This window comes from Antechinus flavipes, chromosome 5 (assembly GCF_016432865.1).
Source record: "Antechinus flavipes isolate AdamAnt ecotype Samford, QLD, Australia chromosome 5, AdamAnt_v2, whole genome shotgun sequence".
Lineage (NCBI taxonomy): Eukaryota > Metazoa > Chordata > Mammalia > Dasyuromorphia > Dasyuridae > Antechinus > Antechinus flavipes.
In genome coordinates this window covers 122,238,153-122,263,905 of record NC_067402.1, presented here as the reverse complement: position 1 = coordinate 122,263,905, position 25,753 = coordinate 122,238,153, and the positions used below count along the sequence as shown (strand labels likewise).

The following is a 25,753-nucleotide window of genomic DNA, read 5'->3' as shown; positions in this document are numbered from 1 at the left end:
TGTGTGAGCCTTTGTAAGTATCTATGTACATTCTATTATATGTAAAATATACAGAATATTTTAAATACCCAGGTTCAAAATTTTTTATTCCTTCTTCCTTGACATACACATATAATCTTAGGAAAATGAATTTAACTCTTTTGGCTTTAGTCTCCTTATCTATGAAATGAAAAGTTAAGCCATATGGTCTCTAAGATTTCATGATGATCTGATAAACCTGGTTGATTTTTCCTTATTTTCCATTATAAATAACTTTTGCTTTCTTATCATCACCACTATCACCACCATAGTCTATGCATTTATTAACGTCCACTATATTGTTATAAGAATGAAATGAAGTAAATTTATGTAAAGCACATTACAAATCTTAAAGAACTATATAAATGGAAGCTCCTATTACTTATTATTGTAACTCACTCCTACAATTTGGACTCACAATCACAGGTTGGGTCCCCAGAGAGTGGCTGCTATATTGAAACCTAGAAGTAACCTTTTAGTTCTGCATTCCAATTGCAGTTTACAGTACCATCCTGCTGCATCCCCCACTGATGTGCTTCTCCTGATCTGTAAAGCAGCAAACTTAATTAGCTATTCACAAATGCATCGACTCAGGTAATAATAGGAAAAAAAAATAGTTTTATAAAAATTTCCCCTTTAAATATGGGATCCCCTCTTTTACAATACATATAGTTTCATGGGAAGAATGGGTCCACAGTGAAAGATATGTACTAGATACACATGTGGCGAAAGGAACCCCTGGTAATGCAGGACCTAGAAATCCTTTTTCTTCTTGTAGAATCTTCACACTGGGTTCAAGGATCTACGATTCTCTTGATTTCCAGACAACATTTTTCTTCAAGTTGCTTATTTCCTTGGATGATGATTTATTTCTCAAAATCCAAATATGGATGAAAGCCTGCTAATGGTCCAACAGACAATGGAATTGGGGGAAGAGGGTAGGAAGATAAAAGAAATTAGATCATTTGCTATTCTGTCATACAGGAAAAAGGTTCTCCTAAGGTGTGATTAGGACAGCTAGGTGGTATAGTAGATAGAGTACCCAGTCTTAAGTGAGAAGGACCTCAGCTCAAATCTGGCCTCAGAAACTTTTGCTGTGGACTCTTGGCTGATCACTTAATTCTATTTGCCTTAGTTCCTCATCTGTAAAATCAGCTAGAAAAGAATATGGCAAACTACTCCAATATCTTTGCCAAGAAAATCCCAATTTGTGTCATTGAGATTCAGATACAACTGAAACAACGCTATAATAGCAGAGTTGTGAATAACCTGCTTACTCAGCCAACTGAACTGTTTTCTTTTTGGAAATAGCTTTACCTCACAAAGAGCTCAAGTCAAAAATCCATCCTTTTTATACATTAAACCCTTATGAAACTACATTTTGTGACTATATTAACTAAGATGAAGGTGAGGAAACCCCTCTCTTGGATTATTATTACTACCATGCTGGACTAAAAAGATTCTTAATTAGTTTTCCTGCTTCCACTATACTATGAACTGCAACTATATTAAACACTACTTTTACCTGTCATCCTCCATCTCAAAAACCTTTAATGGCTACCCACTGTTAATTGAAAAAAAGATTAAGTTCCTTATTCTTGTCTTTAATGTTTTCTACAACTTGCCTCAAAACAAATTATTTTCTTCTCACTAATCCATATTCTTCAATGTTGTGTTCCTGCCAAACCATTTTACTCATCATCCTCTAGGTACATGTTTTATTTTTCATCCCTTATTCATTTTTTCATGCTAGACTTTCATGCATAGACTTAAATGCACACCCTAATTATCTATGCCTATTAAAACCCTAGCTACCAAAGATCAATTTAAAGCCCACTTCTTTTACGACAAGGTATTCTTTGGTCACTTCAGACTAAAATCTACTCATTGTCATTTCAACTTGTCATGGTTAATTAATGGTAGAACTAGAATTAGACCATAGTATTCCTGACTCTCAATCAATACTTCTCAAAACCATTTGATACTGGTTTTGTCACTGGTACTGACTATGAAATAGGGTAGTAGATTGGAATAAGTTAGGTTCACAAGACACAACAGTCATGTAATGTAGTGTTTTAAAAATTCAAAGACTCTATTTTCTGGGATAAAAACTCACTATCTGACAAAATAGTGAAACTGCTGGGAAAACAGCAAAAACTATATGGCAAAAACTAGGCATTGACCAACACCCAATACCCCATATCAAGATAAGGTGAAAATGGGTTCATGATTTAGACATAAAGAGTGATACTAAAAGCAAATTAGGATAATAAGCATAGTCTACCTATCAGATATGTGGAGAAGTGTAATGTTCTCTTCTCAGAAGGGATATAGCAAAGGGAGGTGATTCAGTATTTCTTTGTAGGCTGTTTCACAAGTAGCAGAAACAAAATAGCTTAGCTATACTTTTAGCAATTCATCTCTGGTTCTGATTTCATTTTTCCCTTTTATCTTCAAAAATCCTTCACAAAAATGAAAGTTCTTGTTTTAAAAGAAAACTAACACAAAGGAAAAGAAAAAGAAAGAACAGACCTTGGAGTTACAACACTAACAACAATAACACTGCCCTCCATGCCCACCAAAAAAAAAAATCCAAACCATATAGCTATGTGACCTTGAACAATCATTTTAACCAAGTGTGCCTCCATTAGCTCACCTGGGAAATGAATTAGGTATCTGGAAACATCCCCCAAATCCTTCTAGCATCAACACCATGACTTCTCATTAGGCTGTGAGCAATTTGATTTTAACTGTCTGATGACTCGGGATGAAGATAGAAGAAGCTGAATTTTTGTTTTAAGGAATGAACTATGTTTAGTGAACCAAATTCAGCCCAGTAATATTTTATTTGTGATAGATGAGACAATATGGCATATGTCTCCTATATTCAGCAACAGTAGGAATAGGATTCTTAGTCAAACCTTCTGGATTTGATACTAGCTCTATTATTTAGAAGGGACGTAAACTTCAGCAATTAATTAACTTCTTTGAACCTGAGTTCCTAAACTGATGAACAGCATGATGATATTTGCATTCCTTATTCTGAGAGAAAATGATCAAATGACATAAAATGTTATAAAATCATGATGTAAAATAAAAAATATGAGCTATTCTTTCTCTAATATCCCAGGGATGGCAATATAATATTTGCTAATTAATTAACATACCTATTATCTTCTCCTGGTCATAGATGCCCTAAATAACGTCCTTTATGACACTTACAAACATATCATAGTTGAAGTATTCTATAGCTTATTTACACCCATAAATATCCATAGATAGTAAGTTTACTGGCATTGCAATTCTACTAAGAACATGATTTTTAATATTTTGATGCTTTTACTGCATAAGCAGAATACTCAAATATATATGTAATAGTGGTTTTATATGTATATACCTACACACACACATACACACACACACACTCATCAATGATAAACATTTCAACAAATCCATGTTTACTCATTTTGTTCACTTCTTATACATGTAGTCTACATGTCAACCTCAAGGAATCTATCCAAAATTCTTCAAGATTTTCTCAGTTTCTCTTGAAATAACAAGAATAACAGTGGAATGCCTAAGCTCTCTATTATTCCTCACTCTCATAATATGGACCAATTCATTTTGTCTTTTTTGAGCTTACATTTCTTTGGTGATAACTTTACTCCAGCATCTTAGAGCTCCTTATCTGTTATATGAGGAGCCTAATCATACCTATCATGCATCTCTCTACTATCCTTTAAGTGATATTCATTTTTAATTTTTTGGAATCATCCCTCAAAACCTTCATCTTTAGAAACTACACCCTCTCCCCAAACCTCCAAGGGGGTTAAATGACCTGGCTTTAGAACCTAGAAGCAAACTCTCTAGACTGTAGGGAGAATGAAAACTCACTTCAATCTTTTAAATTTAGTCTGTCCTCAGAACATTCCTTCACATTCCCTCTAGTCACATAGAGGCAACCCAGCATAGATCTCTTGCCACTTACATGAACAACACAAATAAGACTTAACCCAGTGTTCATATTTTGATCTAAGAAAATATAGTGATTCTAGAACTACTATAAAATCATAACAATCTAATATAATGTCATCTTATTCCTCTTATCATCCCTCTGAATAACAAAATTTCCTACCCTAATCATCTTATTGTATGGGAGACATCTTACTGGAACAGAATTTTTAAGTCGGTATTTAGTCCTACAAAATGAAATTTTGTAGTAATTTTAAATTAATAATTATTAAGAAATGGTGGAATCTAGTATCTTCTGCATCTATGAGTCAATTGTACAATAGCAGAGATATGCCTTACTGTGGAATATCATTCATGAAATGTTAATGTTTCCTCTTAAGAAGGTCCTTGAAGCATATGTTCGTTTTCTCTTTAAAATTGTATTAAATTTCATTAAATATGAAAGCAGGAATTTAGGCTATTAGTTGCTCATTTTCTCTGGATGCTTCCCCCCTCCCAATACTCATAAAGTCCAAGATTTTTTCCCACACTTTTCAGTCCTTCACTCCTTCAGATGCTTTCTGAATTCATTCTTAAATTGCTTCAAAACCTTGAGATCTCCACCATTATCTTCCATATGTATTTTATTTACCTATGTGGTTCAGTAGATGGCATGGTGGGCCTGGAATCAGAAAGGTACAAATTCAAGTCTAATCTCAGATACTTACTTTCTGTGTGACACTGGTTCAGTAATTTAACTTAAATTTGCCTAACTTTCCTCAACTATAAACTGAGGATAGGAACAGCACCTACCTTACAGAATTGTCATAAGGATCAGATGAGATAATACTTATAAAGAGCTCAGCATAGTGCCTGGCACACAGTAGGAGTTTTATAAATGTTTATTCTTTTATCTTCCCTAATTCAAATTCCTTAATCTGTTTTTTCTTTTCTTTATAGTATCCTCCTCTACAGGTGCCATAGTAGTAAATCTAAAGTTGTCAGTGGTTTTTTTTTTTTTGATAGTGAAAAAGGATTGTTATAAAATGTTTTCCTTCTTTATTTTGTCTTTTGTTCCCTAAGTCCTGCTTATGACACATACCAGCTATGCAACATCTAAGTGCTGTTTGTTAATTCTCAAATTGGAATATGTAAAAAAGATATTCTAGGATATCAGCACAGGGCATTTCACTACCAGAAATCCTACACATTGAAAGTATAGGCCAGATGTTGGACAGGGGTGGGGAGAGAAGTTCTAAACTACAGGGGTATTATTAAACAAAAAAATGTGTTCACATTTTATATATAAAATGTGAACACATTTTTTTGTTTATATAAGCAATTTATATAAATATAAATTTATATATATATAAATTGCTTTGTAATTCTTCAAACCTCTTCATCATTATTACTAACTGGCTTGTTCATCACTTGTTCATCACAATCCTTTTATTTCCTAATTAACCATCATGTTCTCTGAAGAAGCTATTCCAAACCTCTTCAAATCCTCTGTACAACAGTCACCACCTTTTCCTAGCAAATCATATTATTGCCAATATTACTGAATAGAGATATTCAAGGCTTTCCATTGTGAGGTCCCTTATTTTTATTTATCTAGATACCTAAAAATCCTATAAAGTATGGATTCTTCACATGGGATCCATGGAACCCTTAAGTTCATCAATTTTTAAGTTATTTATTAATTTAAAACTTGAATGTCCATTTTCATCTAATAATATATTTAATTTTACTAAATATAATGTTTTTAATAACAACTTCTTTATTTTCAAAATATATGCAAAGATGGTTTTCAACATTTACCCTTGCAAAATCTTGTGTTTCAAAATTTTTCTCTCTCCCTTCCCCTAGACAAAAAATAATCCAATATAGGTTAAACATGTTCAATTCCTCTAGATATAATTCCACAGTTATTCTGCTGTACAAGAAAAATCAGATCAAAAAGGGGAAAAAAAGTGAGAGAGAAAAAAATGCAAGCAAACAACAAAAAAGGTGAAAATATTATGTTGTGATCTACAGTCACTCCCCATAGGCCTCTTTCAGAATGCAGATGGCTCTCTCCATCACAAGTCTATTGGAATTAATCTGAATCACCTCATTGCTGAAAAGAGCTACATCTATCAAAGTTGATTGTCACATAATCTTGGTGTTGCTAAGTACAATATTCTGTTGGTTCTACTCACTTTGATTAATATCAGTTTATATAAGTCACTCCACATCTTTCTGAAATCATCCTGCAGATCATTTCTTACAGAAACAATAATATTCTATTAACATTCATATACTATAACTTAGCCATTTCCCATCTCCCAACTACTCAGTTTCCAATTCCTTGCATCATAAAAAGGGCTGCTACAAACATTTTTGCACATGTGGGTTTGTTCCCCTTTTGGGGATACAAACCCTATAAGAGACAATGCTAGTCCTTTGGGCATAGTTCCAAATCCCTCCAAAAAGCAGGGATTACTTCACATGTTCACCAACAATATATTTAGTGCCCCAGTTTTCCCATATCCCCTCCAACATTTATCATTATATTTTCCTGTCATCTTGGCTAACATCTGAGAAGTAAGTGTATAGTCATACTTCAGAGTGGACTTAATTTGCATTTCTTCATATGACTAGAAATAGCTTTCATTTCTTCACCTGAAAATTATCTCTTTATATACTTTGATATTTTATCAATTGGAGAATGGCTTGTATTCTTACAAATTTGAGTCAATTCTCTATATATTTTAGAAATGAGGCCTTTATCAAAGGCCTTGGATGAACTTTTTTTTTTAAGTTTCTGCTTTCATTCTAATCTTGGTTGCATTGATTTTGTTTGTACAAAAACTTTTTAATTTAATAGAATCAAAATTATTCATTTTGCATTTCATAATGTTCTCTAGTTCTTCTTTGTACATAAATTTCTTCCTTCTCTACAGATCTGAGAGAGGAACAATATCCTGTTTTGCTAACTAGTTTATGGGATCAGCTTTATGTTTAAATCATGAACCTATTTTGACCTTATCTTGATATAGGATGAATGCCTAGTTTCTGCCATATTATTTTCAATTATTCCCAGCAATTTTTGTTAAATAATGAGTTTTTATCCCAGAAGTTAGAATTTTTGGGTTTATCAAACACTTGATTATTATTGTCATTGACTATTGTGTCTTTTGAATCTAATCTATTCCACTGATAAACTATGCTATTTCTTTCTCTTTTTTTAATTAAAGTTTTTATTTTCAAAACATTATCATGGATACTTTCTCAACATTAACCCTTGCAAAATCTTGTGTTACAATCCCCCCTCCCCCCGCCTTTTCCCTACCCACTCCCCTAGAAGGCAAATAATCCAATATAGGTTAAACATGGTAAACATAGAAGTAAATCCAATATATGCATGCATATTTAGACAATGATTGTTCTGGACAAGAAAAATCAAAGAAAAAAAGAAAGAAAAAACTGAGAAAGAAAATAAAATGCAAGCAAAAAACATAAAGAGTGAAAATGCTATGTTGTGATCCACACTCAGTTCCCACATTCCTCTCTCTGAGTCTAGAAGGCTCTCTTTAGTACAAGTTCATTGGAACTGCCTGAATTGTCCCATTGTTGAAAAGAGCCACTTCCATCAGAATTGATCATCATATAATCTTCTTGTTGTCTCCTGGTTCTGCTCATTTTACTTAGCATCAGTTCAGGCCTTTCTGAAATCTTCCTACTGGTCATTTATTATAGAACAATAATATTCCATAACATTCATATACCATAATGTATTTAGCCATTCTCCAACTGACGGGCATCCATTCAGTTTCCAGTTTCTTGCCACTACAAACAGGGCTGCCACAAACATTGTTACACATGTGGGTCCCTTTTCCTCCTTTGAGATCTCTCTGGGATATAAGCCCAGTAGAAACACTTCTGGATCAAAGGGTATACACAGTTTGATAACTTTTTGAGCATAATTTCAAATTGTTCTCCAGAATGATTGGATCAGTTCACATCCCACTAACACTGTATCAGTGTTCCAGTTTTCCCACATGCCCTCCAACATTCATCATTATTTCCTGTCATCTTAATCAATCTGACAGGTGTGTAGTGGTATCCCAGAGTTGTTTTAATTTGCATTTCTTTGATCAATAGTGATTTACAGCATTTTTTTAATACAACTAGAAATGGTTTTAATTTCTTCACCTGAAAATTGTCTGTTTATATATCCTTTGCCATTTATCATTGTTGAATGATTACATTAGTTTTGCTTGTACAAACTTAACTTAATATAATCAAAATTATCTATTTTATGTTCAATAATGAATTCTAGTTCTTCTTTGGTCAACTACATTTTTTCTTAATATCAAATCTTTTTAAATAACTGCTTCTTTACAATGTAATTTTAGATCTGGTACCAGCTAAGCCATCTTCATTTGCTTTTTGTTTTTTCATTAATTTCCTTGAAATCCTTGATCTTTTTCTCCTCCAGATGAATTTTGTTATTATATTTTTAGTTCTATAAAGTAATTTCTTGGCAGTTGAATTGATATGCACTGAATAAAGAGAATAATTTAGGTAGATTTGTCATTTTTATCAGCTCAGACTACCCATGAACACTTGATATTCTTCTAATTATCTAGATGTATAAATTTATTTGTGTGTCGTGTGTTTGTAATTGTGTTCATATATTTCTTGCCTTTGCTTTGGCAGTAGGCTCCCAAATAAGTTATATTACCTATAATTATTTTAAATAGAATTTAGCTTTATGTCTCTTGATGCTGGACTTTGTTGGTAACATACAGAAATGCCAAGGATTTATGTGGAATTATTTTATATCCTGAATCTTTGCTAAAGTTGATCATTATTTCTAGCAGTTTTTAGGTGGTTCTCTAGGGTTTCTAGTAATTTTTTAGCTGATTCTCTAGGATTCTCTAAGTATACTATCAAATTATCTGCAAAGAGTAACAATTTTGTTTCCTTATTACCTACTTTAATTCCTTTGACTTCTTTTTCTTCTTATAGCTAAAGTGCCCATTTCTAATCTTGATCTTATTGAGAATGCTTCTAGTTTATCTCTATTATAGATGATGAATGCTGATGATTTTAGGTAGATACTTCTTATCATTTTAAGAAAAACTCCATTTATTCCTATGTTCTATTGTGTTTTTAATAGGAATGGGTATTGTGTTTTATCAAATGCTTTTTTTGCATCTACTAATATGATCATGTGATTTCTGTTACTTTGGGTATGATATAGCCAATTATGCTAATAGTTTTCCTAATATTGAAGTAGTTCTGCAGTTCTGGTATAAATCCCATTTGGTCATCCTGTATTATTCTGGTAATAAGTTACTGTAATCTCTTTGCTAATATTTTATTTAAGATTTTTTGCCTCAACATTCATTTTGGAAATTGGTCTACAAGTTTCTTTCTCTGTTTTGTCCCTATCTGGTTTTCTGGTTCAGTTATCAGCACCATATCTTGTCATAAAAGGAATTTGGTATAACTCCTTCTTCCCCTATTTTTCCAAAATAATTTGTATTGTATTAGAATTAATTGTTCTTTAAATGGATTTTTTTCTTAATGAGTTCATTAATATCTTGTTCATTTTTTTTTCTAAAATGGGACTATTTAAGTAATTTATTTTCTCCTATTAATCTGGGATAGATGGAGGGGGCAGGGAAGGAGGGAGGAAGAGAGAGAGAGAGGAGAGCTGAGGCAATTGGGGTTAACTGACTTGCCCAGGGTCACAAGACTAGGAAGAGTTAAGTGTCTGAGGCCAAATTTGAACTCAAGTCCTCCTAACTTCAGGACTGGTGCTCAATCCACTGCACCACCTAGCTGCCCTGGCCATCTATATTTTTTAAATATTTATATTTGTTTAACTTTAATTAACAGATTTATTGGCACGGAATTAGACAAAATAGCTCCTAATTATTGTTTTAATTTCTTCTTCATTATTGGTAAGTTCACCCTTTTTATTTTTGATACTGGTAATTTGATTTTCTTCTTTCCTTTTTCTAATCTAATTAACTAAAAATTTTATGTTTTGTTATTTTTTTCCCATAAAATCAACTCAGTTTTGTTAATTAGATCAACAATGTTTTTGCTTATATTTTATTAATCCCCCTTTTATTTTCAGAATTTCAAATTTATATTTAAGTGGGGGGTTTTATTTTGTTCTTTTTATAGCTTAATTTTTAGTTGCATGCCCAATTAATTGATCTTTTCTTTATTTTACTCAAGAAAGAATTTTGAGATATAAAATTTCCTCTAAGACATTCTTTGGCTTCATCCCATAAATTTTGGTGGATATAATATTTTTAGCCTACACACATACATATAGCACAATTCTACACATACAGTATTAAGAACCAACAACAGAAGAATTAAATAGGGAGGAGAACAGGGAGGTTTGTAAACCTACTCACATTGGGAATGGTTTAAAGAGGAAATAGTACCTATATAAACCTATAGTATAGCACTATCCAAATTCAATAAAGAAATAAGGGGGGGAGGGAATTATTGTAGAAGGGTATGTATATTAATAGGAAGTAGGACAAGGAAGGAGGAACAGAATTGGGGAAGAAAATAAGCCAGGGATCCATGGTGGGAACATTATTCTCAGAAGGGATACACAGGTTTTTATCAGACAGCAAAGGGGACCATGAAACAAAAAATTAAAAATCTCAGCTCTAGAGCTTTATCTCCTTCACTGTTCCATTTTCTGAAAAAGAAGTAGTTGTTCTTGCCTATGCTGATCTTTCTACCTATGTCCTGGATTTTAATGTCTTTGGTGTGATTTAAGCATTTACTATCTTGATTATTTTTTCCATTTCTCATTTTTGTTAATGGTACCTCCCCTAGTAACAACAAACATGCACAAGTCTACCTCATCCCTTAAAAATAAAACATGTAGCCTTTCTACCTTTAAGATATTGCCCTACTTCTCTCCTTTTTATGGACAAACGCCTAGAAAGAGCAATCTATATGCTCATTTCCTTTGTCTTCTTCAAAATCCACTTCACTTCTCAACTAATTACTACCTGCTTTATAGCAGTCACTTTCTGAAAGGTGCTCTCTAAAGGTTAATATCAATGATTTCTCTTCTGAAAAATCTTAAGTCTTTTCTTAATTATTATTCTCCTTGACCTCTTCAAAGCTTTTGAAATTCTTGACTACCTCCTCTTGGGCATCCTTATTTGTTCCCTTGGCATCCATGACATAGCTCTCTCCAAGTTCTCTTCCTACCTGACTGAACATTATTTGATCTTTGTTAGATCATTATTCGTCATCCAACTACCCTGAAATTCTCTTCTGGGTGTTTTTTTTCAACTCTTCTTTTGAGATCTCATTTGGTCTCACAGATTTGATCATCTTTATGCAGACCTCATATACATACATATATGCATATGTGCATAGGTTTGTATGTATGTATTTACAAAATATATAGATGGATAGGCAATATTATTGTAACCCTCAAGTAAATAAAAACAGCACATTGCGCAAAATAGTTACTTAATAAAATGTTAATTTGAAATGATGAGCTGGAATCAGTAACAGTAATAGAAACATTCTGCAAATATAAGCATAGTTCCAAAATAAGAAAATGTTATTATTGCTAATGTTATCAGAAACAAGGTATCAAGATCAAAGAAGGTAATAAATGTCAGTAATGGTTCCCTGAGGTAATAGCATTTGAAATATCATTATTAGAAGCAAAGAATCAAGCACCACCAAGGAAGATGATAACTAGGTCAGTAACAGTCCCCTGAGGCAAGATAATTTGATGTCTCACTCTACTAGGATTTAAATTTAGTCCAAAATACCAAAAAGTTTGCTTTTCCTATGACTGAAAAGTCTGAAAACACTACATTCTATTTATTCAAGCCTTAGAGCACCTATGTCTTTCAATCCAAAACTGATTTTCAATTCTCCATTTTACTGACTGAAGAAAAATTAATATTCTAAAATGTTTTAAGTATTCATCACTAAAAATAGAATAATAATGCCTAATCTTTAGTACAATTTAAATTTTATGTAAAATTTAATCTGTTATTTCAGGCCTTGGAAAATTAAAGTTATCTTATGTATTAGTAGAATTTGAGAATTAAAGATTAAATCTCTCTTTAACCATTAGATATTTGGGATGCAAAATGGATATGTAACTTTATTAAATAAATTCTACTTCTTCCTTTTGCATGAAGACTTTGAAAAGAAACTAGCAGAAGCGCTGAATGAAAATGCTTTACATATTAAAAAATAACTGGACTTGAAAAGCTATAATAAGCTGTAAGCAGCAGTGTACTTTCCTTTGGAAACAAGTGTGATTTATTGGTTGACATGTCAATTGTCAAGTAATCAGGCAGTAAATTTTATTTAGATATCATGAACCTTGTGTTGTGGGAGGCAGAAGATACATCAGATGGAAAGGGTAATTTGGGAAAATTATATACAGAAATAAAACTATTCTAACTTTCCTCTGCATGTATATTTAAGGAAAAATACACTTCAACTTCTCTCTCACTTCCTTAATAATTTTTTTGTTAAAAGATAATTATTCAGATGATGTGTGTCTAGTGCAAAATAAAGGGCTTGTCAATGGACTTTTATACATAATTTTTTTTTAAATGAGAAAACTAAAAACATCTTATGAATCCATGTTTGTTTTATACCTCTACTTTACCATAGTCTACTGGTGGAAAATGTTGACAATACAAAACTATATTCTCTGCCTCCAGTTAAATCCTACAGAAATGATGCTTTTATTTGCATGAGAATATATTATTAAAATAACATTTTGAATTCTCTTCCCCTTCCCAGTACCTAATCCTTAGCTAGTTCCCAGTTGCAATCATTAATTTAGACTTACAGAATCAAAGAATCTGAGTTAGATGGCCCATTAGACAGCAGCTAGCCCAACCAATGTCTAAACTAGACTTTGATCTGCAACATGTTCATCCAGTACTTGCTTAAAGACTTCCTTGTAATTCCCTTCCCACTCTGGGACTAGAAAAGACAGAAAAATAGTGACTAAGGGAGCATGTGATTTTTTGCTATGGGGACACAAATACTAGAGAACAAGACAGGCCGTACTCTCAAGAATCTTATATTCTTTCCCTCCCCGCCCCGAGGCAATTGGGGTTAAGTGACTTGCCCAGGGTCACACAGCTAGGAAGTGTTAAGTGTCTGAGGGCTGGTGCTCTATCCACTGTGCCACATAGCTGCCCCAAGAAGCTTATATTCTGATAAGATTAGACAAAACAAGATAAAGGGAGCTAGAAAATAGAATGAGAAGAGAACTGACTACATGTATAGGGGTAAGGCTGCTAAGGCAGGTGAGGCAGTCAGGAGTGAGCTGAACTGGAAGTAACGTATGATTGGGTTCCCTCAAACAATGAAGACTCCAGAGGGGGACTAACCAATCAGATCATCAGGACATCAAAGCTAGCAAAGCTACTGAGGTGAGGGGACAGTCTAGAGAGTTAAGCTGTGAGACAACTAGAACAAGTTCCATCTCTCCTCCTATGCAATATCCCTTTAAATATGTCAAGACATATTTAATAGAACACATAGACTTCTTTTCTACAGGTTAAATAGTGCATCCCAGAATGTCCTGTTTACTACATGTAGTCAGCTTCTATTAAAATATGCTTCAATTTTGATCTATCTTCCATTCATTCTAGCAGTTTCTTGGCATGTCATTAATAATGTCTCAACCACAATCACATCCATACCAGATAGAAGTAAAATTGGGGCAACATTCTCTTTTCAAAAAGATTTCTGTCTTTTGCAATCTGCGGGGTTAAAAAAAAAAAAGCCAATTGCCTTATGTGCATTGGAAGAACTGAGTTGATTTCTAAACATCTGGGCTTCTTGACAGGCTGCTCTCCTTAATAGATTATCACAATGTTTCCCATTAAAGCTATCATCGTCCCCAAGTCAGTAGATAGGCACAAACAAGTTTTTTTTTCAGATGGTTTTGAAAGGTTGACAAGATGAGTCATCTCTACCATAGTCACTTTTGACTTCTCCTCACCTGGGATAATCTAGAAACCCTTAATCATCTTGGTTGCTTATCTTTAAATGTCCCCTATATTGGCCATTCCTAAAAGGTTGTTTCCAAATCTCCTCAAAAAATTTCACATGTGGGCTGACAAGGAAAGGATTATCAGACACACACTAGTCTGATAAGCTATATTCTAGGTAGTGTGGTGAGTGCAATCATGCCATAAGGAAAAATCTACAATGAAATTCTGTCAACCAGTTATTAGCTGTAGGACTGTGGGCAAAGCATTTCATTTCTCTTAACTTTCAGTTTCCTAATCTTTAAAAGGACAACACCTATTTTGGAATGGTTTCTGGAGGATCAAATGAGATAACATAAGTAAAGTTTTACATAAACCATAAAAATGATATATAAATGCTAGCTATTACTATTTTTTCTACTTATTTTCTTAGAGGATTACTAATGTTTAGAAAAAACAAAACTTATATAGAAATGGAAATCAAACTAATTGACTTGTAGTTTACAATCCATTTTCTCTGCCCTTTTTTCAAAGCCAAGGCATGCTGCCTTCTCCATTGCTACGGTATTTCTATTTTCCAAGAACTTTCAAAGATAACTCAGCAATTACATCTTCCAGGTTTTTCAGTGTTCATTTTCCCGTAGTGAGAAATTCATCATTCACTGTTTGTCTTGGATATTAACTCTACATTAGCCATTTCTGTTCTGTTCTTCATAAAAGGATATGTTGACTGAGTCAATCAATCACCTAATCTCCTGTCCTCTGATTAACATTAACTAATAAGATGTTATGCCCTGATACATTAACCAGGTGATAATAGCTCTACTGAAGCAAATGTCTTTAGATCCTTAAAGTCCTTAGTCAATTAAGACATTCTTGAAAACTATAATATAGCTGTAATGTTAGATAAAGGTATATGTGGATTGGCTAAAAAGGTAGCATTATTGCCTCTATTACTATGTATCAAATGGGCTAGAGGAATCAGAGCGACTTTTGATTCATCTTCAATGCATTCAGTAATATATTTTTTCAAGACAACCTTGTTTAAACTTATCCAAAGAAACCCCTACCATATTCACTGCTATCCCCTCAAACACAATTTTTCTATTTCAGACACACACACCCCAAATCTCTGCTATTATGTTACTTTGATCAAGCACAGAAATATCTTAGATTTCAAAATCCATAAATGCATCATATACTTGGATTTTGAATTCTGAAATTCCTATATCTGGTAACAATCTTTTGTTTTCCTTTCTCCTTCTGCTTTATGTGTTCTAAATCAGTTTATCAAGCTTATCACAATCTTTATTCTCTCAATGGCTCTTTGTTCACACAAAGTTTATAATAGCTGCTCATCTCACTTTAATTTCATAATCTTGACCCTACAATGGTCAGCAGTCTGAACTGTCATGAAATACTTTTCTCTTTTTTCCTTTTATTACTCTCACTAATTTTTATCACTGGATCACTCTTTTCCCTTATACGTCTTCTCAACTTGTGCTTCTAAACTGTTGAATAACCAACCACTAGAGAAAGCCATGAAACCTTTTCAATTGGCTCTAATTCATGTTTTCTGACACCAAGGGTGATCTTGTGGTTTCCTAGCCATCCTTTTATTCTTCCTTGACTGAATCTTTATTTTATTCCTGAGAAAAAGGTTATTCTCCCTGACAGATAAAGAAGCAAAATCAGAATTAAGTAATTCTTCCATTTAAGTTGGTTAACAATTTCCCTGTGGAGATATATCAGTCCCTTCAGACAAATTCTTTTATGCCAATCTTTCCTGGAATTATTTCTCTTTACATCTTCAGAATATCATTCTTGACTCTTTTTCTTCCCTTATGGTATGACCATTCAATATCATTGCACTCTATAATTTCTGCCAATGTCTGAACCTGGTAATCTGCTTTCCTAAAATTCTGGGAATATATTAGACTGTGTCCAGCTTTTCTTTCCTTTTCTGGAGTCATTTTTCCAATTGGATTCCCCAAATTCCCACCCTTGTAAATAGTTCTTCCTAATTAATAAAATCTTCATATCTAGAATAGATTTTTCCCTTATTGCTTCTCCTATTTGTTGGTCAAATTTGCTTCCTTGCATTTTAAGAACTATGGTTCCTCTTATTCATTAATTGTGGTTATTTTTTATAAATACTTGAGGAGACGAACTCCTTTTTAGAGTTTAGCTCCTATGGACTATGGGAAATTTAATCATTATAATTCATTCTTTGTAACTACTCTCAATGTACATAACTTTGAGGACATACATACTCTTATTTCAGCCTTTGTCTTTTTTTGTTTTTAATAGTTTAAAGGTTTTTTGATTATTTGCAATATATCTAGCTAATACATTTTTCTTAGACATTATGATGCACATACCACTTCTGGTCAGAAATCTTTCATCCCTATACTTTAAGTTCTAAGCTTTAAATTTCAAGCACCACTTCCTTTGCTAGCTGTTTATCTCTCAAATTAACCTTTGTTTACTGTTTTCCTTTAATCAGTAAAGTGGAAAAGACAACCTTTCTCCCTGTGATACTCAGTTTACTGCTCAAGACCTCATCATTGATAAAATTTTTAGGTCCTTCTGGTAATATAATTTGTATCCATATAAATAATCAGAAGAGGATAGTGGGAATTGGTACTGATAACTCTTGAAAGTTATAATACCTGTTATAATAGGTGCCCTAGGAAGACAATAGACCTCACTCTAATTGTTATCAAATCAACAATAAGATCACCAACTCTCAGAAGAGATCACCAACTAATTCTACCTTTTTCTTCTTCCTTTACCCCAAAGTGGATAATTGCTTACATTGTTTGTAGCTATATTATATTATGTAATTCCTTTAAAGACAAGAAGTCTGTTTCACCTCAGAGTATCTAGATCTTCTTGAAGAGCCTGAAATACTTTTTCTGAGAAACTGCTCTTTTTCCTTCTTCCCTTTCTCCTCTATGTAATATCCATTTACTTTCTAGCATCCTTAAAAGGATCATCCTTTCTGTATCCATTTCTTTTAGAAACACTTTATCCTGAGCACAACAATCGGGAAAGTAGAAAGTCATTTTTTTTCAATCCTTTTGCTTTCTCCTCCAGGGAAATCATATTACGTTTGGGATATAAGTAAAAGTAATTCACTTCTGGCAGAAATGCAAACATAATACTTTCAGATTAAAAAATACATGATTTCCTCTATTTTCAATACTAGCTGAAATTTTCAGTTTTATTGATTTTTTTGTGGGTGCTTATACCTCAAACCTTAATACCTAGATAATAAATTTATAGCCAGTTATCACCTCTTAATAATTTGACAATCCCATGAATTTTCTTTTTTTAGTTTTAACAAGCTCAAAGTCATATTTATTTCATTTCTGTCTTTGTTTCTTGCTTTGTTTCATCAATTTGTCCCCACCCAATATTCCACTCTGTGAATTTGCTTCAACCTCCAATTTGTCCACTTATTTTTCTTACACTGGCTTATCTTGCTCAACCACTTTCCTCTTTTTCTTATGTTTTTTTCAGATCTTATTTCATAATATTCCTTACTTGACCCTGATATTATTCTACTTTTAAGCAGGAAATGCAATGTTAAGCAGTATCTAGAACTTTACTAAGCTGCAAATATTCTTCAGTCTCTTGAAATTCATCCTCCCTAAGTTCAACCTCTGCTGACTTCCCAAATTCAAACCTTTCTAAAACACATACATTGTTTTTTGATCAGCTCTAATCTTTCTTTTCCTATTTCTCCTATAACCTTTTACCATAGAATAAAGAAGTCAATAAGAATTTACCACCAGTTCAGATTGAAACAAATTATGTGGCTCTCTGACAAAGAATAAAAATAATCACTTTTGTAAAAGCACAGCATATACTGTTTATGAAATACTTGAATTTAATAATTTTCACTTGTTTTTCCATTTAGACAAGGAGGCTGAGGCAAACAGTTGAGTGACTTTCCTAGGATTACACAGTTGACAGGTATCTAAGGTTAGATTTGAATTCATGAAGATGTGTCTTCTGACTTCAGGCCTTATATTATATCCATTGTGCCATCTAGCTGCCTGAAAATAATGCAAAAAAATCTAAAAACGAATGGGCAATAGAATAAATTTATATAGCGCTTAACATGTTCCAGGTACTGTGTTAGCTACTTTTATTATTTCATTTGATCCTTTTAATAACCCTGGGAGTCTGGTGAAATTATTATCATTTCACAGATGAGAAAACTAAGGCACACAGGTTAAGTGACTTTTCTCAAAGGAAACAATGATATAGAGTTTGTGCAACAACTCCCAGGTACATCCTATTTAGGATAACCGATAATTTTGATATAGTTTCATTTTGTTTTAGTAGTGCTCATACGTACTTTAATTTTAGGCTATAAATGTACAGTCATATTAAACATATTTCCACAATATTCATGCTGTGGGAAAGGAATCAGAACAAAAGGGAAAAAGCAATGTAAAGCAAAGGCAAAAAAAAAAAAATGGAAATAACATGCTTAGCCCTACATTCAGACGCCATTGTTCTTTTTTGGATATGAATATATTTTTCCATCGTGAGTCTTTTGTAATTGTATTAAATCCTTGATTTACTGAGAAAGGATAGGTATGTCAAATTTAGTGTTCACACAATGTTGCTGTTAATGTATAAAATATTCTCCTGGTTCTGCTCACTTCACTTAGTATCAGTTCAAAGTCTTTCTAGGTTTTTCTGACATCTGCCTGCTCATCATTTCTTATAGCAAAACAATATTCCATCACATTCATATATTACAACTTGTTCCCTAATTGATAACCATCCATTCAATTTCCAATTCTTTGCCATTACAAAAAGAGCTGTAATAAATATTTTTTGGTATATGTGGGTCACTTATCCCCCCTTTTAATGATCTCTTTGTGATAAAGACCTAGTAGTAATATTGCTGGATCAAAGGGTATGAAGAGTTTTATGGTTCCAAATTGCTCTCTAGAATGATTGGATCAGTTTAATACTCCACCAAAAATGTATTTCTGTTCCAATTTTCCCACATCTCCAACATTAATCATTTTCCTTTTTTGTCATATGAGCCAATCTGATAGATATTAGGTGATACCTCAGACTTGTTTTAAATTGCATTTCTCTAATCAATAGTGATTTAGAGCATTTTTTCATATGAATCTTAATTTCTTCATCTGAAAACTGCCTATTTATATCATTTGACCATTTATCAATTGGGGAATGATTTGCATTCTTATAAATTTGAGTCAATTCTCTACATATTTGAGAAATGAGGTGTGGCTAAAAAGTGTTTCTGCTTTTCTTCTCATTTTAGTTACACTGGTTTTGTTTGTGTAAAACCTTTTTAATTTAATGTAATCAAAATTATTCATTTTGCAACTTAAAACGTTCTCTCCATACAAGCTTCTAATGACAAGGCTGACAGAATGTTTGGCCTTGCCCAGATGAAACTGAATTGAATTGATTTCCATACAGACAGTTGTCTTACATTATATTCTCCTGTTGAGCTTTTTTATTATGTGATTAAGAATTGTTATTAGTCTAAAAAAATATGCAAATGTTGGAGCTCTTAAATATCACAATTCAATGACTTTTATTGCTACCATGTTTTATTAATGTGAAGAAGGTGAACATTTCAAGGATTATTCAAGCTAGTAGTGAAACAGTGTCTATTATTGCACCCCCCCATACAGATATACACACACGATGTAAAGTCAAAACTGCACAGTGATTCATTTTTATAAATATATTAAAATAATTTAAGTGCACTTTTAAAAGTCCTACTTCCAAAGATCTTATCCAGTGACACAGACAGTTTAAAAATAATCTCCCCAGTAAGGAATGAAGATTTAAATAATGGTCTTTGTCAAATACTCTGAGGATAGGAATAGAGAAATATTTTTAGACTACTAGACAGGATAATGTCAACTTTTAAGAAATTATGCTAAAGCAAACTTACTATATATTCCAATTAAAAGTATGAATGAAAAATTAAGATAAGAAAAATTATTTAAGATCTAAAACAACTTAATTAGGACCAATAAATAATAATTAAAATAGAAGACGAGAGCTATTATAGTTATGGAAAAGCTACATATACCTAAATGCAACACAAAATTGTATTTATGGGGCTGAAAAAAGAAATGAAACTGGAAATGAATAGATGAGTTTAGGCTTATAGATAAAGATAGCAAGAACTTTGTTTTCAGCTTAATTCATAATATGTTACTGGGGGTTGATTTTATTGTTGTTTTGTTTTTTATGGACACTTTTATAAGTGAATAGCAGCAAGTTGCCCAAGATATACCAAATAGAATAACAAAATACTTTTGCTGGGTTATTGACTGCCACTTGAGACATAGGTACTACAAAAATACAACAAAATTTTAAAAAACCACAAAAACAAATACATACATCTTGTCACTTATTTTTTATAAAAAAGAACAAAGTATATCAACATATTATTTAATGTATAAGAAATAATATCTTAATTGAGAACAAAAAAAGCAAAACTATTTTTATGAGAGGTATTCTCCAAAAACTGTAGGATTACTGGGGGGGGGGGGAATTAGAAAAAATTTTAAAATGTATGATTATCTAAGAAGAGCTAAATTATCAAGAAAGAAATTGACATTAAAAAGTAATGTTCCATGTATCCTTGAAAAATTTTCAATGTACCAATATTTCAATAACAATTAAAATATGAAATTCTACAAATTAATAAAGCAAAGCAAGATTCAGGTTTGTATTTTTTTAAATAAAAAATTACAGTGTTGTTCCTTCAGGGGAAAATGATATGCAATTTATCCCCTACAAATTATTTATTGGTTTTTACACGGTAATTTATTATGGGAACTTTAATTAAAAATGTTTAAGTTAAACACATGGATACAAAGACAGTTAGATGAAATTATATCAACCTCTGCTAAAAATTTTTTCTAAACCATTTTCCACTTGCTCAAAAATGTGATCAACCACCAACTCCATTCATATCATAATTAGGCTATGGAATTAAAGTTTGTCACTTGGAAAATATTAACCAAAATGCTTTAAGGAAGGTAAGCTTAGATGCAGGGGTACTCAAACTTTTTAAATAGGGGGCCAGTTCACTGTCCCTCAGACTGTTGGAGGGCTGGACTATAGTAAAAACAAAAACTTTGTTTTGTGGGCCTTTAAATAAAGAAATTTCATAGCCCTGGATGAGGGGGATAAACATCCTCAGCTGCTGCATCTGGCCCGCGGACAAAGTTTGAGGACCCTTGGTAGAGCTTCATATGAGTAGAGACAAGATGAAGAACAGCCTGTCTGTCACCTTATATTTATGTTATTTTTCTCTCTTTTGTAAGGAAACAAGGAATTTTGAATTAGAAATATACAACATTGAATTTAACTAATAAGGAAAAAGCTTTAAAAACTGTTTTTAATATAGGAAAAATAAAAAACAACTTATTTCACTTACCTCATAATAACTTCGAACTGCATTACAAAATGCTTCATCTGCTACAATTTGGGTTTCCCCATTAAGAAAGGCCAGAAATCGTTCTTTTAATATCTGCAATTGTTGTTTATTAAGCTGTAAAAATGAGGGAAGATAGGAATAAAGTTAGTTGCTGAAGTCAAATATAAAGACATATAAATGGTTTAATACAGGGTATATTTTATAAGAAGGATAACAATGTAAAGTGGAAGTTTATAAAGGAAAATAAACATTTCCCAAATATTTTCTTCATTTGTCATGGTACAATTTAAAACACTTATACTATTACCATAAAAAGCATTATTTTATAATACACAAATACATGTTATATAACTGATTCAGGGTCTTGCAGTATCTAGTCTATCTTCAAAATACTGAAAAGACAACTTAAATATTTTGAATTTATAATGTTTATAGGTCTCCAAATATATTAAAATATTAAATGATTATTAGTTCAATTAAATATAGAACAATATTTTGGGGCTTGGTCTTTCCTGCCATGCCATTTTCAAGTTTTAAAGATTTTCTAAATTCTAACATGAGCATTCTATGATTCTATAGTAATCAGTCATGACCAACTACAACCTGAATTCAAGTCATGAATTTCACTACAGATAAAAATACAAGTGCTGAAATGCATATGGAAGAAAAATAGAATAATTATCCCATCATAAAGAATTATGTACAATTCTAGGCTCTATGACCAGAAAGGAATATAGCAAGTTTAAAGATGGCTACAAAGATGATTAATAGTTTGCAAAATAAACTGTATGTGGAAAAGCTAAAATAAGCTATATGAATTAACCTAAGAAGGGTAATTATACAAAATCAATTTAAAGCTATTTTCAAAAATCTTATTAAAGTGCTAATCAAATCTGATGTTTTCTATTATGGGATACAACTTCTTTCATAAGATTCAGTTTATAAGGAAAGTGTTGCTAGTCTCAGCAGGCTGATTTTAAAGGTGCCCTGTTCTACGTAGATTACTTTAAACAAGCTCTGGGCTGAGCACAGAAGAGCACAGAAGAATTTCACTCTTGTCCTAAAGTTAGTTCATGATTTTTTTTTCTTTGAGATAGGGAAAGAAGCAGATACTTTAATAGCCTTAGTAACATCACATAGTATAATTGTTCCCCTTTTTCTTAAGGAATCCAGGGCTTTGGTACAAGAAAGACAAAAATATATTTAATTAATTCAAAAGGCCTATTAAGGAGTACAGGACTCTGACATTCAGCTTTAACTTACATTACTTTGATGTAAAATTGATCCAAATAGTTAAGATAAGATTATCAGGATAGAATTTTTTGGCTCTGTCTTAATACTCAAGGTCAGTTCAAATAGAAATGTTAAATACAGATTAATCAACTTATGTCCAATTCAATCTGATCTAAATTCAAATTTATTGTGCACTTATTAAACACTTAAAATTTAAAAAACACTACCAAACACTGTGGGAAATTATCCAATGTGAATAAGACCCAATTCTCATCTTAATTTTAATACATTCTTATTTATTTTCTTTAGGTTAAACATGTAGAGCATAAATATAGTTATCTCTCCTATCTTAATGACAAAAAGTTTGATACAGAAGTTTGAATATAATTTTTCAATATTGTATTTATTTATTGTTCTTCTAATAGCAGCTTCAATGTTCATGGCATGATGTCATTTAGTTAGGTTTGTGGTAGGGGTATGCTAGAGATTATTATTTTGCTTATTGACTAGATTTAAGAAAGTGATAGTATGTATGTATTTTTTTTTTTTGCAAAGTGCTGGTTGCTAAATATTTATCAGCATACCCCACCCCTGTTTTCTTCTTAAGACTTCTTTGAACTATATTTTCTTATCATTTCTTCCCACTGTTCCATAACTACCCAAGGCAAAAGCACTGCAAAGTCCAAATATTCACAGAAGTCAGTTAAATAAAAAATGATCTTAAATATCTATACCCAAACATATAAAAGTAACGAACAAGGCAAACTAGAGATTTTTTTCCTAAAAATTTATATATTTTATTAGTACATTTTTAAAAAGATGATTGAACATAAAATTGCAAGTTTATTATGTATAAACTGTTATTCCTTTTACATATATAATATAATAAAGTTATTTTGTACATTTCTTTGGGTGTATGTGTATAAGTATGTCTGTTTTGCTTTTATACAATTGCAAAAACTTAGCACGATCCCTGGCATATATTAAGGGCTAAACATTTGATCTATTTGTCTATGAAAAACAGATATTGCCCAGTCAGTCAAAAAATATTTATTAGGTACCTTCTATAGCTGGGCACTATGCTAAGCACTGGGAAATCCAAAAAATCCAAAAACCAAACCCAAAATAAAAGTTCCTTTCTGCCCTTAAAGACCTCATAGTCTAATAATGAAAACAACAGGTAAACAGCTATTTACAATGCTCATCCAAAAAAAGGTACATAGTGAAATGTTTGTGCCATTAAGATATTCTCTTTTTATAAGGGAATAAAATGCATTACTACAATAACTATCTAAATGATATCATGAGTCTAAAGCTACACACACACACACACACACACACACACACACAAACACACACACGTGTGTGTATGTATATATATATATATATATTTATTATATGTAAACTTCCATAATAGCTATAACTAGTTCAAATTTTCCTTTGAAATGTATTTCCACTTTTTTTCTCTTATCAGTCAAGTAGATTCCCCTTTCCTCTCCTTCCATTTAGCTGTCCTATTTAGTAGTTTTGCTTTTGGTTGAATATTTTAAATTATTTTTTCTTCAAAACAGGATTTCTTAACTTCCAGAAGCCAAGATGGCAGAGTAAGTCACTGTAACTCTCTCATATTCACTTCCAAAGAACCAAATATATCTTACAACACCAGGATCAAAGCTATCTTTGAGCCTAAGAAACTTGGATGATGGGAAAGATCTGTCTCATTTGGGTAAAAGGGGAACATAGTCCAAGACAGGAAGCATCCTAATAAGCCAGCAGCAAGCCCCCACTTCAGAAAAACTGTAGGAGTTGTTCAGTCTCCATGTGAGGGAGCAGGCAATCTGACTACTCAGAAAGCCTCAACATAGTCAGGGGATCAGGTGGACTCCAGTTCACAGAACTGTCAAATGCTTCAATGTATCTATTGGCAAACAGGCAGCCTGCACTGGCCTGACCTTCCCATGTTTCAGTATAGCCTGTACAAATAAGAAGTTGCCTATCTCATGTGTGCCAAAGCAAACAAGTAATCAGGATGTAGCTTGTATAGGTGTACCCCCAGGAAAAAGATATATCCCACTGGCCTTAGCACATGGCACAGTGCTGGGATCTCAGTTTGGCTGTCAAACTCCTGCAGCTTGAGCAGCCCCAGCCATCCTGCTCAGTGCACCATCAGACTCAAGCACCCGCTGTGGGACTCGGGGCAACATCAGTGCAGCACCAGGCAAACAGCTAGGGTCTGCAGTTCCTGACACAAGAAGCCTAACACAGAGCCCCTTCAACCCTGAGAGCAAAGATCAACTTGAAAAGAAAGAGAAAAGGCCAAATACAATGAGCAAAAAACAATAAAAAATCTGACCAAAGAAAGTTATTATGGTAACAGGGAAGATCTTTACACAAACTCAGAAAAGGATAATAATGTCAAAATACCTATGGGCAAAGTCCCAAGGAAAATGGAAGTATGATCAAACCCAGAAACTTGTGGAAAATGGCTCAAAAAAAGAGCTTAAAATCATATGAGAGGTAGAAGAAAAAATTGGAAATAATGATGGAAGAGAATTGTGACAAAAGTTTAACAGCTTGGGGAAAAAAAAAAAAAAGAAAACTGCTTAAAAAGTAGAATTGGCAAAAAAAAAAAAAAAAAAAAAAGAGGGACACCAAGAAGAAGAAATCCAAATCCAATTCCCTTAAAAGGTAAAATTGACCCAACAAAAAAGCTAACTGAAGAAACAACTCCTTAAAAGTTAGAATTGGGCAAGTGGAAACTAACAACTCTGTGAGACATCAAGAATCATTCAAAAGAATGAAAATACAGAAAGAAATGTAAAAATATCTCATGAGAAAAATAACTGACTTAAAAAATAAATCAGGAGGAAGAATATCAGAATCATTAGGCTATCTGAAAGTCATAATCAAAAAGAGAACCAAGACAGCAGCATCCTGGAACCAAGAAAGCAAAGCATATCTTGAAAGAATCCACCAAACATTTCCTGAAAGAGATCGCAAAATGAAAACTCCAAGGAATATTGTAGCCAAATTTCCCAACTATTTGATTAGGGAAAATACTAGAATG

The 25,753-nt window shown here is 32.5% G+C and overlaps 1 protein-coding gene across 5 annotated transcripts in view; it reads right to left on the bottom strand.

Moving 5' to 3' along the window:
* CADPS2 (calcium dependent secretion activator 2) overlaps nt 1-25,753 on the bottom strand; it is a 678,782-nt gene that overhangs the window by 517,396 nt on the left and 135,633 nt on the right. For all 5 annotated transcript variants that reach the window (XM_052001541.1, XM_052001542.1, XM_052001543.1 and 2 more), the window contains exon 2: nt 21,454-21,567. In XM_052001541.1, the coding sequence (XP_051857501.1) occupies nt 21,454-21,567 (114 nt within the window). The remainder of the gene's footprint in view (nt 1-21,453; nt 21,568-25,753) is intronic.